The sequence below is a fragment of the Cervus elaphus genome, chromosome 24 (genome assembly GCF_910594005.1).
Source record: "Cervus elaphus chromosome 24, mCerEla1.1, whole genome shotgun sequence".
Lineage (NCBI taxonomy): Eukaryota > Metazoa > Chordata > Mammalia > Artiodactyla > Cervidae > Cervus > Cervus elaphus.
In genome coordinates, this window is record NC_057838.1 from 57,441,560 (window position 1) to 57,458,074 (window position 16,515).

A 16,515-nucleotide genomic window follows, 5' to 3' on the forward strand; every position below is an offset into this window, starting at 1 on the left:
TAGCATTTCAAGGCTGTTCTGCTCTGCTGATTGAATGAACAGGGTGAAAAATCACATGCAAAGACCAACCCTGGGGCTCATCACATGCTCCATCACCAACTCTGGGAAGGTGCTTTAGGGCTGGAACACCATAGCAAACAGGGCCTCAGCTCAGCTGCTCCAGGATCTGCTAGGGAGTGGTGACATCTTTAGTAACCTGCTGTCCATCAAGAAAGGACATGACTGCAGCTCCTTCCTAAGGCTAGTTAAAGTTTGCCAAGGCCATTTCTCACTGCTCTACAAGTTGCTGGACGTGGCTGCATCGTTTGTAGATCTCTGGGCAGAGTCATGCCCTGTTCCTGGACCCAGATAGGTAATGTTTAGAGCATGGTGGGGGCGGGGGCATTAGAAAGTATTCAGTACGTCTGTCTGTTCTCTTGTCAGCCCTGTTTTGGCTTGGCCTTCTACATTGAAATGAAATAAAATGGCCCTAATTATGCTGCATAATAATAGTTGAATTTCAGTCTTTGAAGCCTGGGGGGTTTTCCCCATACATAAAATGGGATCCAACATCCTCAGCCTTGTGGCTTGCAGGCTGGTCAGGATATATCCAAACTTCACATTCTCTATTTAAAACCTAGTTTTTAAGAATAAACTTTAATTTAAAAAGAAAAGTGTTTGTTGCCTAAAAGTAAGATAGAAAATCCTTGTTTTCAACCATCAGTGTTGCTCAGGGATGGAGGATTTTGCAGTTAAGAAAATAAACAAATAAAAATTATTTTCACAGGAGAAAGGCCTGAGACTGTAGCATTGAGATTCTCCTTTCCAATTAATAAGTGCCAGTTCTCTGGACCACATTGGGCTGATAATAGGTATGTGCTTAAGATAACACTGCTAAATCATTTCAGAAATAACTATGAGATAGAAGTTTGTAAAATGAAGAGTCATTTTGTTCTGTTCTCCTTATATCTACATCTCCCTCCCACAAATGGACCTAATTTAAAGATTTTCCATAACAAATCAGAAAATAGAAGTAAGAGAAGCCACTGCCAATTGAAGGTTATTAGGTAATGAAGATAAAATAGAAGTGACATGATAGTGTACACTACAGGAGAAGAATATAGTTTATTTTAAAAACATCTGATACACTGCATTTGTATAAAGCCAAGTATAGCTAGGTTGACAGTCGTGACACATAAAATGAAATTATAACCATAGGGAGGCTAAGTAATACTCCAATGTATAACTCCACCAAGAACTGGCTTGAGTCCAAATAAAGAAAATTATTTTTAACATGTTGACCCATAGTAGACATTCAGTGGACATTCCTTGAATTGAACTGTGGCCAGTGTTCTTAGACCATAACCCTACCTGCTCATCCTCCACCTCACCCTCCTCTACCACTCTTCCTTCATCACAGCCTCATCACTGTGTCCTCCGCTGGAGAAGAAACATGCAATTCCGTTTTACTGCCCCAGCATTCAGGCCAGGGCCTAGGGGAAAGTAATTAGTGATACTCTATATTCTCCTTTTGGACTGAGATCCTGTCCCAGAAAATGGGCTTGTAATTCCACACAGGTAATGCTGAAACTTGGTGCTTTTCAAAAAGGCTCTAGGGAAGAATCTTTCCTTGCCTCTTCTTAGCTTTTGGCAGATCCCAGTACACTTAGTGTTCCCTGACTTGTAGCTGCATCATTCCAATTTCTTCTTCCGTCTTCACATGGCCGTCTTCTTTCTGTGTCTGTGTGCCCTCCCTCTCTCATAAGGACACTTGCCACATGGGATTTAATGCTTACCCGGTAGGATCACTTCCCAACTATATTAGATCTGCAAAGATCCTATTTCCAAGAAAGGTAACAACTGAGGCTCCAGGGGCACATGAATTTAGAGGGACACTATTTAACCCACTACAGGTAAAACATGTAGGACTTGTAAAATAAACGTGAGGAGTGGCCACAGGGCAAACAAAATTATCCCAGGCAGAGAGAACCACGTCTGCCAAAGTCTGAGAATAGCATGTAGAGTTCAAGGAGCCACAGGAAGGCTGGTGTGGCTGTGCAGAGAGGTGTCTACACTGAGGAATGGGCTGGGTGACAGTGGGGACCAGGAGGTACAGGCTTTTCCTGGCTAGGAAAGGAGATATGATATTGACATGAGTACCTCAACACAACTCTCCACACAGCTGCCCTGATGTCATAACAAAGATAATATCTTGACTCAAATCAGGGCTAGATGGGCTCTGAAGGATGATCTTACTCACACTTGACCTTTGGGCCCAGATCTTCATTTCATGGCAGGGACTCCAAGGCTCTCAAAGTTTAACAGGTTTTCCTGAGATTTCCAGCCAGGACTACGACTTGATCTCCCAAATTCCATGCCACCATTCTCTACCTTACACAAGCAGTGTAAGGCAGTTCCATGAGAATTTACTGGATGTTAGCAAGAGTTAAGTGAATAAAAGTAAAACTGGTTTCTACACCATGGGAGGAACATCTGAGGGTCTTTAATCTGCTTAAATTCATTTTCAACCTCTGCTGCTGGGACAGCAAGAGGCAGCAGTTACCAAATTAATTTGAATATTGAGCCCTTCTGTTCCCAAGAATCTAATAACAAAATGTTTTAGGAGACAAACTTCAGGAAACCCTGTCCCAGATGGTACTACCTCTCCTAGGATATTTCAACATTTTAGTGTACTTTTTGTACACAGCAGTATTTTTAAAATGTTCAAGTAATCAAATTCTCTTCAGAGAAATAATAGGTGATTCATCTTACATCTTTGAGATCCAGGGAACTATCACTTAACCAAGAAGCACCCCTAGGAACCACATAATTTCTGGAAGTGTCAATATGCCTATGAGATCCCACCCAGGCTGGCTGGGGCATGCATCTCAAGATAGAAGGAATAGTGCCGTTCAGCAGCAGATTTCACTGCCATGCAGCCTTCTCTCTGCGGCACTCCAGACTTCATGGCCAGCCTCAGTGATGCCTAGCCTACCTTCCTCAGCTTTTATAGGACTATGTCCCTAGAATATTCAGTATATCCATAGGAGAAACTGAAAATAATGTTGAAACCTCTTCGGCAGATTCAATGCTCAAATCTGATTTAATGTTAAAATATTGTGCAATATTCCAATACCCTATTGTTTGTCTCCCAAAGGTATTATAAAGTAACATTGGAGGGAAATTAATTTCATCTAACACAACATAGTCTTTCTGCCACATGAAAATGAAGAGTAGGGCAAACAGGGCAGAGCCTAACTCGGGCATCCTCAAAGGTCAGAAGGTTCAATAAATGTGTTCCCTGCTGGAAAAGGTTGGAACTGAGTCTCTTTCACTGGTAACCAAAATCTCTGATGAATGCATTTCCCCACAAGAGGGAGCTTCATGGGGGCAGTGACTTTCCCTCCTTAGGTCACCATTTTATCCTCAGGGCCTCACATGGGGCTTAGAACAAAGTAAGAACTCAGGACACACTTTTGTAAGAATGAAGAAACATCCTTTCTGCCTAAGGGCAAGTACATTTACCACTGATTCATTCCATTGTACCACTCTAAACAGGAAAAGAAGCATCCTAAAAAGAAAAAAGGATCTTAGATTTTAAAAGAAAGAAAAAAACATGGATCCTTCATCTAATAATCTTTTTCCGTCCAGGAGACAAGAGGTGTACTCTGTTCAATACCAGGCACAGAGTGAGCCCTGAGATGTATCAGGGTACTGAAGCCCTTTGGAGGACTATGACACATGTTTTTATTCACACAGAAAATATGCAGAAATTCTACAAAGTCAGAATTCTGCCACAAATGTCATAAAAGAACTGTAAGCATTTCTGCATCAATTTTTCTGATTATGACTGATAAAAATCTTGTACACAAATTAATCTCTCCTAGGAACATGAATTTGAGCAAACTCTGGGAGACAGTGGAGAACAGAGGAGCCTGGCATGCTGCAGTCCATGAGGTCATAAAGAGTCGGACGTGACTTAGCCACTGAACAACATTAGATAAACCCTTTATAAGGATTTTCTTTTGTTATGGACTGAATGTTTGTGTCCAGCAACATTCATAGATTGAAGAACCCCTATTTCTGATATTAATAGATAATTGTCTTTGCAAGGCAATTAGGTTTAGATGAAGTCATGAGACTGGAGCCCCCATGATGGGATTAGTGTCCTTCCAGAAAGAGTAAGAAAAACAAGAGCTTCTTCTGTCTCCCATGTTAGGACACAGGGAGAAGCAGCCATCTGTAAACCAGAAAGAGGGGTCTCATCAAGAATTAAATATTCATCTTGGTCTTCCCAGCCTCAAAAACAATGAAAAATAAATGTCTATTGCTTAAATCGTAAACACCTAGTCTGTGGTGTTTTGTTAAGGCGGCCGAAGATGACTAATACATCTCTATTATCAAATTTCAAATTTGAAACTTTCAAATTCAGTTTGAAGACTTCCTGCTGGTGGAGACAATAGATAATCTGTGGTTTCTTCTTATTTACTCCACCTTCATTCAAATGCAGCGTTGTTAAGTTGTTCCTGTGGCTTCCTGATGGATCAGCTCCCCCACCATGCTCTATTTTCACATCTGCATTAAATTTACTCACTGTTGAGTGTATCAGAGCAGATTGCAATTTGGTGACACTGGAACTTTAATAGACCACTGTTTATTATAATGTTATCTTTAAAAGGATGCTTATTGTTTAAATTTCTGTGAGCTCCAGGAGGAACCATGCATGCCCTGCTGAACACAGCTCTTGGGAAATGTTGACTAATCTGGCAAAGCAGGCACTCGGCAGGCAAGTCTCAGGGGACAGATGCTGTGTGCAGGGCAAACAGCTCCTGCAGGCAGAGGCTGGCAGTCTCAGAGACTCAAAGTGAGAAGACATCAGGTGCCTAGTCTTACTTAATGAAAACATAAAAGACTCTACTTAATTGCTCCAAGATTATGCAGGGCATTTTTTTTTTTTTCCTTCTTTTAGGTTGAGCTTGTTAATTTCTACAGCTGTGATGCTGGCACAATTGCAGCCTCGAGTCCTGTTTCACAACTTGTAAGCAAAATTAAAACTTCCTTTTTTAATTACAATTTAAACCTAGCCAGCATTACATTCCTATTGCAAAGCAGAGGCCTGGGGAGGCCACAGCAGGAACACTTGTTCCAAAGTCATGGTGGATTTTTTGAGGCTGCTCTTGGTGGCACTGACATCAGTAGCGCTTTGGCCATTTCAACCTCTTCCTCTCAGCCTTGGAGTGGGGAAACCTAAGCTCAAATTTTTCCATTTCTTACATTTTTCAGTTGGAATTTAACTCAGCTGATCATGGCTTTCTCCTCTCCCTGGTAATAACAACAACGATAATAGTAATAGCAATAAAAGTAATCTCTTGTGCAGAAAGATTAAGTATGTTATGTTTCACACCCCAATTCCTCACTTTTGGTGGTGAGTCTATGAACTCCTCTATTGAGAAAGATGCTGAAATGACACATAGGTCCTTGTATGGGTGTGCACACATATGCAGATGCCACACTGCATTCCTATCCTGTACTCTGTCAACAGATTTAAAATATTTGAATTTAATTTTTCACTTTCTCCTAAGGGAAGAGAAAAAAACTTTTAACCCTGAACCCTAAAGGAAAACACCACAGAATCAGTAACTTGAATTGTAATTCTCAATGCAGGGATACTCACCTGGATACTGCCTAAAAAAGCCCTTTGCACTTCCAAAGTACTGCCATATGAGACTTGGGTCACGATCAAAGTTATCTACAAAAACTTTGTTTAGGGATTCAGACCAGTAAACTCCATTGACAATTGCTGGATCTGGAGAAAAACAGAGGTGGGAGAGAGAAAGAAGGGAAATGTTATAAACCAAAGTGAAAATGAACCCGGCTGGCATTTCATATAGCTGACAGATATCACCACGGGGGCTATCCGGCAGGAAGATGTGAAGAAAGTTAGACCTCCCAAAATGGTTAGCTCCTAGGGATTGCATACATTAGGGCTTCCCCATCCTGCTTGAGCCCTCCAAGCCACCCAGGAGCCTCTATTTATAACTCCTTACTTGAAAGGCACATCCCGTTTTGGGTAACTTTGAATCTGGCTGAGCAAATAGTTCCTTAGAAAGAAAGAGAGACCTTCTCAGCACTCTGTTCTGCGTTTTGGCTCCTGAGTCAGAACTCAGCATTAAAAACAGGAAAAATGTGTTTTCTGCCACTGCACTCACCTAAGTCAGCACAGTCCTGTTTCAGTTCTCTCCATCTCTAACATTAAAGTTTGTTTCAAAAATAAGCAAATTGGAATTACACAACTAAATCTCTCTACTTCTTCTGTTCAGCAGATTATGAGCTTCGTAAGGGCAGGAATCATCTTGCTTTGGTAGTCTGCTGCACACCTTTGACCAGCACATGGCAGAAACACCAGAAATGTTGGATGGATAAAGAAATGAATGGATGGATGAATAAAACAAAGGTTATTCTCCAATTCCAGACAATTGTCTACTCTTCTGCCCTGTGAATCCATGAGTAAATCTCTTTTCCTCATCCATAGCAGTCCAAAGATAACCCCTTGCCTTTTGTCTACAGATGAGAATTCTGAGTGAAGACAAAGACAGAAAATAAACAAATATTTCTTGTATACTGGTTAAAGATCATCCTCTGATCCCACTGAGGATGCTCTTTAAATGGCCATTTTTCTTTAACCTTAGAAGGTTCTATTTCAAAATGATGAAGCACTCGGCAAAATGTTGTTATAGGGGAATAGATAACTGTCCACTCCCAGTATGATGAGGGTTAGGGTGAGCAATTAAGCCAGTGTGACACAACTAGTGAGCCCATGCTCTAGAGCCTGTGAACCTCAACTACTGAGCCAACTCGCCTAGAGCTGCGCTTCACAGCAAGAGAAGCCCACACACAGTAATGAAGAGCAGCCTCAGCTCATCACAACTAGAGAAAGCCTTTGTGCAGCGAAAAACCCATAACGGCCAAAAAATAAAATAAATAAATCTTTAAAAAAAAACACACACAAACATTGACAAAAAAGGATTAATGGTCACAGGCATTCAGAAAGCCATCAGTGGAAGCCAGCCCATTCCCCTGGAGTCCAGCACCCTCACCAGAATTCCTGTGGGACTGTGAATCACAGCAACCCCACTGTGGCATCCTCATTTCAAAATCTTTCCATACTTCACAGACAGTGGGAAAGGGCACAGATTCCATCAGTCCAGTCAAGTTACACAGCAAGCCAACAAGCAAAGCAACTCTAGAAATGCTTATATAAATGAGGTACACTGCAAGAAAGCTCACTGTTGGTACTGGCGCTCACTACTCCTCCTCCCCAGCTGCCTGCCTTTGCCAGTTGATTCCCTCTAAGAGGTTGAGGAGGAGCCAAAGCTCATGATATGAGTCTGACTCAGTGGACAGACATGGCACCTTGTCTTACTGTCTCACCTCCAGCCTATCTCATTCTTTTAGATCACTTACCCAGATTAAACAGGCCATTGGGATTCTAACTTTCATCTCAAGGGTAAATATTCTAACTCTTGTAGACTATAATAAACCACATCCTAGACTAGGAGAGTGAAAACAATCAACATTTTCCTGCAAAGTAATTTTGAGTTAAGACTTTATCTTCACCATTTTGGAAAATGTGGTGCATTACTGTTCCTGTCCAAGCTTGACAATAATTACTGTGACTCACTCCTTGCTGTGAAAGCCACTTAAATTAATCCACAAAGGTGCAAATACAATAATGACATTGAAAAATCCACAGTTCTTTGTCTCGTCCATCAATGACCTCAATTATAAAAACCTTCCACAAATTAGAAGCAAAAATTCCATTTCAGTAGCTCTCTGTGTTTCAACATGTTAAGGAGTTCACCATCTTCCAGTTAGACAATTTTTTCTTGAGCATGGTTTCTCTGGTGGTGGTAAAAGGCTTCCCGTGTCTCCAGGTAACCCTAGGAACCTAGTAAGATTGCTCCTCCCTCTGGGAACTGTAAGCACCTTCAGAAATGCAAAAAGAATTGTAGTATCTGAGGATCATTTCACCCACTTCATTTGAACACCACAACTTGCACGGAAATTATGCCTCTTTAAGGGGGCTTTGGTTTTCCAAGGGTATGGTGAACAATGGGAGTAGAATCACTAAAAAAATATAGCCTAGTTAGAATAGAGGCTGTGTTACACATGTCTACATGATCAAATATTTGAAATAAGAATTCCTTGGGCTTGTGAAATAATCAGTGTATTGATTTCACAAGCCTGTTTAGCAAGTAATTTTAATAGAAGGGAAAGTCTTGAACTGCTGTCCATTGCTACAGTCATCTAAGAGATGGGAAAAAAAAAAAGGTAAACTGTGACATTATTAAATGGAGACTTCATCTAAACATTTAGCTTTTTTTAAAGACAAGTTAAAAATGATTTTCTCAATAGCACTGACTGACAGAAAGTGAAAGTGAAGTAGCTCAAAGTAGCTCAGTCTACACATTGTACCCTGTGTACCCAGGTCCCCAGATCCCTCCACTGTCTACAGAGTAGGCGGGAACACTACATTAGGGTGCAGACTGGCAGCCTATTCAGATGTTCCCTCTCTGGGTGCTGAGCAGAGTTGCTTTCTTATGGCCACCTGTAAAAGTGACAGCATCCTCCTAAGCAAGCAGCTTTACCTTTTCCCTTGTTTGTGCTTTGTTTCAAAATTTGTTAAAAGTTCCCTTTGCTTCAGTTAGGGTTCTTCAGGAGTCTTAGATTAATCTGAGTTTGGGGCTTTACCTTCACCCCTAATCTATAGGGTTTAATGGACTCTATTAACTTCCTATTGCTGCTGAAAGAAAGGACCAGATATTGGGGTGGGGGTAGCAGCAGGGGCTTAAAATAACAGAAATCTATTCCAGAGGTCAAGACTCCAAAATCAAGGTGTCTGCAGGGTTGGTTCCTTCTGGAGGCTTGGCTTCCTTGCCTCCCTCCAGCAACCCTTGACATTTCTTGCCTAATAAATGCATCACTCCAATTTCTGCCTCCATCTTCACTTGGCCTCTGCAGGCCTGTTTCTGTATGAAATCTCTTTTTTCTTTAAGAAAACCAGTCACTGGATTTGGGGTCCACCCTAAAATTCAAGATGATCTCATCTCAAAAGCTTTAGCTTAATTACATCTGCAAAGACCCTATTTCCAAATAAGGTCACATTTGCAGGATGTATCAGAAGTTAGGACTTGAACATACAGGCCACCTTTAGAGGCCACTGTTCAATCCAGTGCATGTACTCATACTCTCTTAATTCTCCTATACAACATACCCATATTCCAGGGTTGTTAATGTACAGTTTTTAACATCTGAGTTTGATACGTGCACTCTTTTATCCTAGTGAAGGATGTTTAAAGGGCTTCTCCCTTTTCCTCTTTATGGGAACAATCCAGATTTTCATGTCTGCATTATAATTTTATGCGCTTACGATTCTTCCTGACCTCTTACAATGGGTCCTACCTGTAGTGCACCAAATCGGATTCAAATCATTTCCCTTAATGTTTAGTGTTGTGTCAATGCCCAGGCTCTTAGCTCAATTCAGTGAATTCCACATAACATGTTCATTTTCTCCAATGTTCCTACCCATTCTGCATCAATTTATGATTCATACTGGTCAATATCAACTCCAGGAACAGTAGTTCTACCTCCTGTTTCCTCTACTTTCTGAGAGATTAAAATACTTTTGATGCCAGTCAAAAATTTATCAGACGTTCAGCTTTTAGTAAAACAGACTACTAGCAGATGTTTAGAGAGTAAGAGTCCCACACCACACTGATCAATTTGCAATTTGTATCTGAAAAGCACTCACATATCCCTGGTCTGTCTTTAAAATGTATCATACAACCTATCAAAACTCATATTTGTAGCTTCCTTTTTTATTTTCCCTAAATAACTGCTCTCATAGGTGCTTTCCTCTCAAGCTTGCACATTGCTACATAGAGGTCACCTCATGTTGCAGATGGCTTTCTTTCTGCACACTCCCCTTACACACACACACACACACACACACATTTCCTTTCAGTTTTAGTTCTGTAAATAAGTAGCCATCACATTTCAGTCCCAAGTTCCATCTTCCTGTGTCCTGAGACGATCAGCCTCAAGTAAATTCATGTATGTACAGCACTTAGCATAACAACTGGCACATATAGAACACTCCATAAATAGTGACCATTATTTTCTCCATGTCTTAGCAAATAAATAAAGTTCTGAGACGACTCCCAACTTTCCTCCCTGTTCTCTGCAGTGGGCCTCTGGGCAGTACTGCAGTACTGGTGCAGGCATTAGCCTGGAACTCAGGCTCTAGAGTTGGAATCTCAGGTTTAAGACCTCACTCAATACTTGTGAGCTAATGGTTTGGATCTGGGACTTAACTTCCCTGAGTCTCGGTGTCTTCATCTCTAGAAAGCAGATGAGAGCAGGCCTCCCTCAAGAATTGGTAATACAAAGTCTCAGCAGCAGGAGGGCTCCAAAACTATCAGTGGGTACAGCTGCAGCTCTGTGGTAAGCCCCTGACACCCCATCCAGGGTAGTCCAGCTGTCCTAGGACCACCCAGGTAAGGTTCGACCTATGTATCTTCCTCCCTTCCTCAAATTATCAGGGCCAGGCACTCTTGATGACTCTTCCATTTGTTCAGTTGATGAATATTTATTGAGCATCTACTATCTCAGGCATTCGGCACTGAAACAGACAGATGATAAAGCTAACATTTCAATCTGATCAGGGGAGACAAGGAAAAAGATAAAAAATTCCAAATAGAAATTGGTGTGATGAAGAAAATTAAAAGGGATGGTAGACTTGAGAGTTACCTTATGTGATTAGTCAGGTGAAGAGGAGTTACTCAAATTGGGTGGTCAAAAATGACCTCTTCAAGGAGACACCTGAATGTTAAGAATGAATCAGATCAAAACCTCATTGGGAGCAAAAGCTCTCCAGGCAAAGGGAATAGCAAGTTCTGATGTTCAGAGCAAGTTCTAATATTCTAATGTTCTATCAAGTTCTGATAGACAGAGAGCCTGATGAACTATGGACGGAGGTTCGTGACACTGTACAGTAGACAGGGATCAAGACCATCCCCATGGAAAAGAAAATCAAAAGGCAAAACGCTTGTCTGAGGAGGCCTTACAAATAGCTGTGAAAAGAAGAGAAGTGAAAAGCAAAGGAGAAAAGGAAAGATATTCCCATTTGAATGCAGAGTTCCAAAGAATAGCAAGGAGAGATAAGAAAGCCTTCCTCGGCGATCAATGCAAAGAAATAGAGGAAAACAATAGAATGGGAAAGACTAGAGATCTCCTCAAGAAAATTAGAGATATCAAGGGAACATTTCACATAAAGATGGGTTCGATAAAGGACAGAAACGGCATGGACCTAACAGAAGCAGAAGATATTAAGAAGAGGTGGCAAGAATACACAGAAGAGCTGTACAAAAGAGATCTTCATGACCCAGATGATCACAATGGTGTGATCACTCACCTATAGCCAGACATTCTGGAATGTGAAGTCAAGTGGGCCTTAGGAAGGATCACTACGAACAAAGCTAGTGGAGGTGATGGAATTCCAGTTGAGCTATTTCAAATCCTGAAAGATGATGCTGTGAAAGTGCTGTACTCAATATGCCAGCAAATTTGGAAAACTCGGCAGTGGCCACAGGACTAGAAAAGGTCAGTTTTCATTCCAATCCCAAAGAAAGGCAATCCCAAAGAGTGCTCAAACTACTGCACAATTGCACTCATCTCACACGCTAGTAAAGTAATGCTCAAAATTCTCCAAGCCAGGCTTCAGCAATATGTGAACCATGAACTTCCAGATGTTCAAGCTGGTTTTAACAAAGGCAGAGGAACCAGAGATCAAATTGCCAACATCCACTGGATCATTGAAAAAGCAAGAGAGTTCTAGAAAAACATCTATTTCTGCTTTATTGACTACGCCAAAGCCTTCAACTGTGTGGATGACAATAAACTGTGGCAAATTCTCAAAGAGATGGGCATACCAGACCACCTGACCTGCCTCTTGAGAAACCTGTATGCAGGTCAGGAAGCAACAGTTAGAACTGGACATGGAACAACAGACTGGTTCCAAATAGGAAAAGGAGTACGTCAAGGCTGTATATTGTCACCCTGCTTATTTAACTTATATGCAGAGTACATCATGAGAAATGCTGGGCTGCAAGAAGCACAAGCTGGAATCAAGATTGCTGGGAGAAATATCAATAACCTCAGATATGTAGATGACACCACCCTTATGGCTGAAAGTGAACAGGAACTAAAAAGCCTCTTGATGAAAGTGAAAGAGGAGAGTGAAAAAGTTGGCTTAAAGCTCAACATTCAGAAAATTAAGATCATGGCATCTGGTCCCATCACCTCATGGGAAATAGATGGGGAGACAGTAGAAACAGTGTCAGACTTTATTTTGGGGGGCTCCAAAATCACTACAGATGGTGATTGCAGTCATGAAATTAAAAGACGCTTACTCCTTGGAAGGAAAGTTATGACCAACCTAGATAGCATATTAAAAAGCAGAGACATTACTTTGCCAACAAAAGTCCATCTAGTCAAGGCTATGGTTTTTCCAGTGGTCATGTATAGGTGTGAGAGTTGGACTGTGAAGAAAGCTGAGCGCTGAAAAATTGATGCTTTTGAACTGTGGTGTTGGAGAAGACTCTTGAGAGTCCCTTGGACTGCAAGGAGATCCAACCAGTCCATCCTAAAGGAGATCAGTCCTGGGTGTTCACTGGAAGGACTGATACTGAAGCTGAAACTCCAGTACTTTGGCCACCTCATGCGAAGAGTTGACTCATTGGAAAAGACCCTGATGCTGGGAGGGATTGGGGACAGGAGGAGAAGGGGATGACAGAGGATGAGATGATTGGATGGCATCACCGACTCAATGGACATGGGTTTGAGTGGACTCTGGGAGTTGGTGATGGACAGGGAGGCCTGGCGTACTGCGATTCATGGGGTCACAAAGAGTTGGACACGACTGAGCGACTGAACTGAACTGAATGTTCAGGGCAGAGAAGAAGCCTGTGTCTTGGGGAGCAAAACAATAAAGCTAGGAGTGTTGCTGGAGACTTGTGAGCAAAAACGAGAGTACAGGATGGGATGGGAGAGGTGGGCAGGGTGTGGTGAGGATTTCACTAGCTTGGTAAAAGTTTTCTGCCAATTATACATTTTCTAACAGATATAATCTGTGCACCACCAGTGCCAAGGCCCATCACGCTTTTATTTGTGGTTCCAAAATCAAATTTATTTTCTTCTAAAATCTACAGCCAGCATAGCCTTCTTCCTTTTTTCCAGGACACACCCTTCCAGCAATCAGGATCTTTATGGATGCCTTACTATTTGAGTTTCCTCTCCAGACCTCAAAGTTACCTGATACTCCTGCCATCCTTTTTTTCAGTATCATTTATTCTACAGTGAATCGGCAGTAATGTGTGAAACTTGCCATTTTCTACCACAAAATAAGTGTCCATTTCTAGAGAATCTGAGCATACACGAATAGTTAGAATTACAAACTACTGTTACCCAAAAGCCATTGTTAAAAGGGAAGGGACTGAATTCATGTTCAACTGTGTTTCTAAAGTATGGCCCTTCTAAAGAAGGTATTTATTTCCTGCCTTGAACAAGCTGGAGGGAGGATTTTGGACTTTCCTAAAGGTCTTTGAAGGTGTGTGACTCTTGGATGTGAAATTATGCCAGCACAGGAACTGCTAGGGACACAGTCCACACAGCCTTCCTTAGCACTGCATGCTGGACCAGATTCAAGAGGAGAATGGCTGGAGAGGTTTCATGTCTCCCATTTCGGCAAGCAAATGGCATCTCTGGTTCATTCTAAATAGATAAGAGATTAAATAATGAATACTTTTGATGCTAATTATCAAGCACTTAATATGTACTGGAAAAGAGCCCTTAATGTGTGTTGAATTATAAAATAGATTTATTAGCCAAACATTTATCCTTCCTCTAAAACTTAGATGTGTTACGATATTAAATGCAGCCTGCTTTTCACAAATCTGGAGGTATTTTCTGGCAGTCCTGGGATGAGATGGATAAGGAAGACTCACAGTCCAGGGCTGAACCATCTGGATGGAGTTGGGGAGCAAAATAAGCAGGGAACGCACCTACCAGTTTGGCAAAACCTAAACTCCAGACTTGCAGTCTGTTGTCCTGCTGGACTTCAGGGCTCATTCCCCAGTGGGATTTCACATTAGTGACTGAAATTGTTTGTTAGGATTTTTTGCCCTAAATATAGCAACGTTAAATAGTCCTTCTTTAACATACTTAAATTTTTGTGGAGAAATTTGTGTTTCTTCCTCCTTGTCACTTTTTATCCCCCCTGGAATAAACCATTCCCAAGTCTTTGTCAGAGATACAAAGAAAAAGCAAATTATGAAATAGAAATATTATAAGATAGAAATCAAAACAACAATGATAATGACAGCAGCAGAGACTGCCAGGTCTGGAACATCTATAACGTGCCACGCACTATGCTGGACAGTTACAAACTCTTTCTAGTTCCATATTAAAGATAAGAAAACTGATTCTGAGAGTCCTGAAGTCCACTGTCTCAGTATATCACCTGCCCAAGGTAGAGATCAGCTAAATTCCATGTTGTGTCGAAGCCATTAAATGGAAGAAGAGTGGAAAGAGGCTTTGAACTCTATTTACTACCCACCAGACAGTATGAGGTAGAGAGAAAAGGTAGCATGCGAGGTGCAGTCTAGACACCAGGTAACACTGAGGCGCAGAGCAGACTGCCAGCCCCCAGCGATCACCAAATAAATGAAGTCAGGGGGAGTTCCTACGAGGGGGCTGGGATCAGGCTTTCTTGGGGTCCCTGACAAAATATCATCACACCTAGTGCTCCAGGCATGTGAGAGAGCTGAAGAGGACATGGTGGATGAAGATAAGGTAGAGTTCATCTGCAAGGGTCCTTCAACGTGTCCCCTTGGGGCCTCTGCTGCAGAGCCACAGTGAAGCTCTTTCAACACCATCAGCATTTGGGTTTGGGGGCTGCTTGCAGAGGGGATGTTTACAAGGCATAAAATCTTAGATAAGACACTCTAGATTGAAGATAAGCATATCTTGTGGGGCTTTGGATTCTAAAGTGGCATCTGATAAACTGTAGTTAAGCTGGTATCATCAATGTAAAACACCTCATTTGATATGTGATCTTGTCCCATTAACTAAGTCTCCCTTGAGGCCTCTAACAAAAAGCTGAAGATTTGCTCTGATTGGAAAGGGAATAAAACTCACCTCAGGTTCAGACACAGGGTGAACACTGTCACCCATTTCCCACCAACAAGTACTAGCTAATGCCAGCCTTGCAAAAGCCTTGCTGCAGCTCCCTGGACCTTGGCAAATCTGATTGCAAATCTGTGCTGAATTCCAAGGCCAGATTGTACAGTCTGACCCAGAAGTTTCAGTAGTTTCTGCTAATTCATCACTCAGAGACTACATCTCACTGCCCAGTGCTCTAAGATGCTCTGGCCTGGCCCAGGAGCCCTTTCCAAATCCAGTTCCCTTTCAGCTCCCAACATATACCCACACCCCTATCCTAAACAATCTTACTGATGCTTTTTCTCTTGTTACATTTATAGAAGCTGTTCCTACTGCCATTGGACAACCCATTTAAAGGGTATAAGTCATATCATATTTTCTAACATTCTCCAAAGCATTCAGCTCCTATACTGGATGCATTTATTCATTCATTAATTCATTCACTCAGAAAAAGGTGGCTGAATGACTACTATGTGCCAGGCATTGTGCTATGATTTGGGAACAAAGCAATGGGGAAAACTAGGCAAAGCCTTAACTCAGCAGCAAGTATAGTCCAGTAGGGAAAACAGAGAATCCAATAATTATCTAATTAAATATAAGAGTATAGTCATGATTAGTATCAGAAGGGGCAAAACATGATGCTAGGGAACATGTTCTTAGGCAAGGTCTCCATAGTATATCATTGATCAAGCTGGAATTTGAGGAATAAATAGGCACTGAAAGGGGGAGGGGGCAGAGTGGCCCTGCCATTGCCAACTGAAATTTAAATACTTGGAATTCAGAGGGCAAAAAGCTGGTGGGGAGTGGGGGCAATTTGGGATGAGAACCTAGCAGGACCTTGAAGACCCTAGGCTGCAGTCTGTTGGTAATCTCAGGAGCAATGGAGGCCCCTAGAAGGCAGGCACAAACCACTGCCATTTGGAGAGCAATCAAGCAGAGGCAGGAGGGTGGGGGTGGACAGGCTGTGTAGAGGCTCCTGCTGCCCTTCCAGGGGTAGAAGATGGTGCCTGCACTAGGGTGACAGAAGGGCAGAGTGAGAGAAGGCACTGATACAGAAATGACGAGCTCACCGAACATGCTTTGTGCTCTGAAGTCAGGTACTTATTCCAGAGGTAGACGCTCTCTTCTGCACTGTCCCAGCATCCAAGCAGGGAGTCCTCAACGGCAGGAAGCATGGAGGACAGTGCTCCAGAGCACTGCATCCTGGGGGCACTTGCCCCAAAGGGAGCTGGCATGTTCCTTACCGCACGAGTGGGG

The 16,515-nt window shown here is 42.1% G+C and overlaps 1 protein-coding gene across 4 annotated transcripts in view; it reads right to left on the minus strand.

Annotated features, from left to right (window-relative positions):
- Window positions 1–16,515, minus strand: part of CACNA2D3 (calcium voltage-gated channel auxiliary subunit alpha2delta 3) — an 846,876-nt gene that overhangs the window by 420,031 nt on the left and 410,330 nt on the right. For all 4 annotated transcript variants that reach the window (XR_006337469.1, XM_043885641.1, XM_043885642.1 and 1 more), the window contains exon 6: window positions 5,654–5,785. Coding sequence is in view for 3 of the 4 variants with exons in the window: in XM_043885641.1 (XP_043741576.1) it covers window positions 5,654–5,785 (132 nt within the window). In the remaining variant the exon portion in view is untranslated. The remainder of the gene's footprint in view (window positions 1–5,653; window positions 5,786–16,515) is intronic.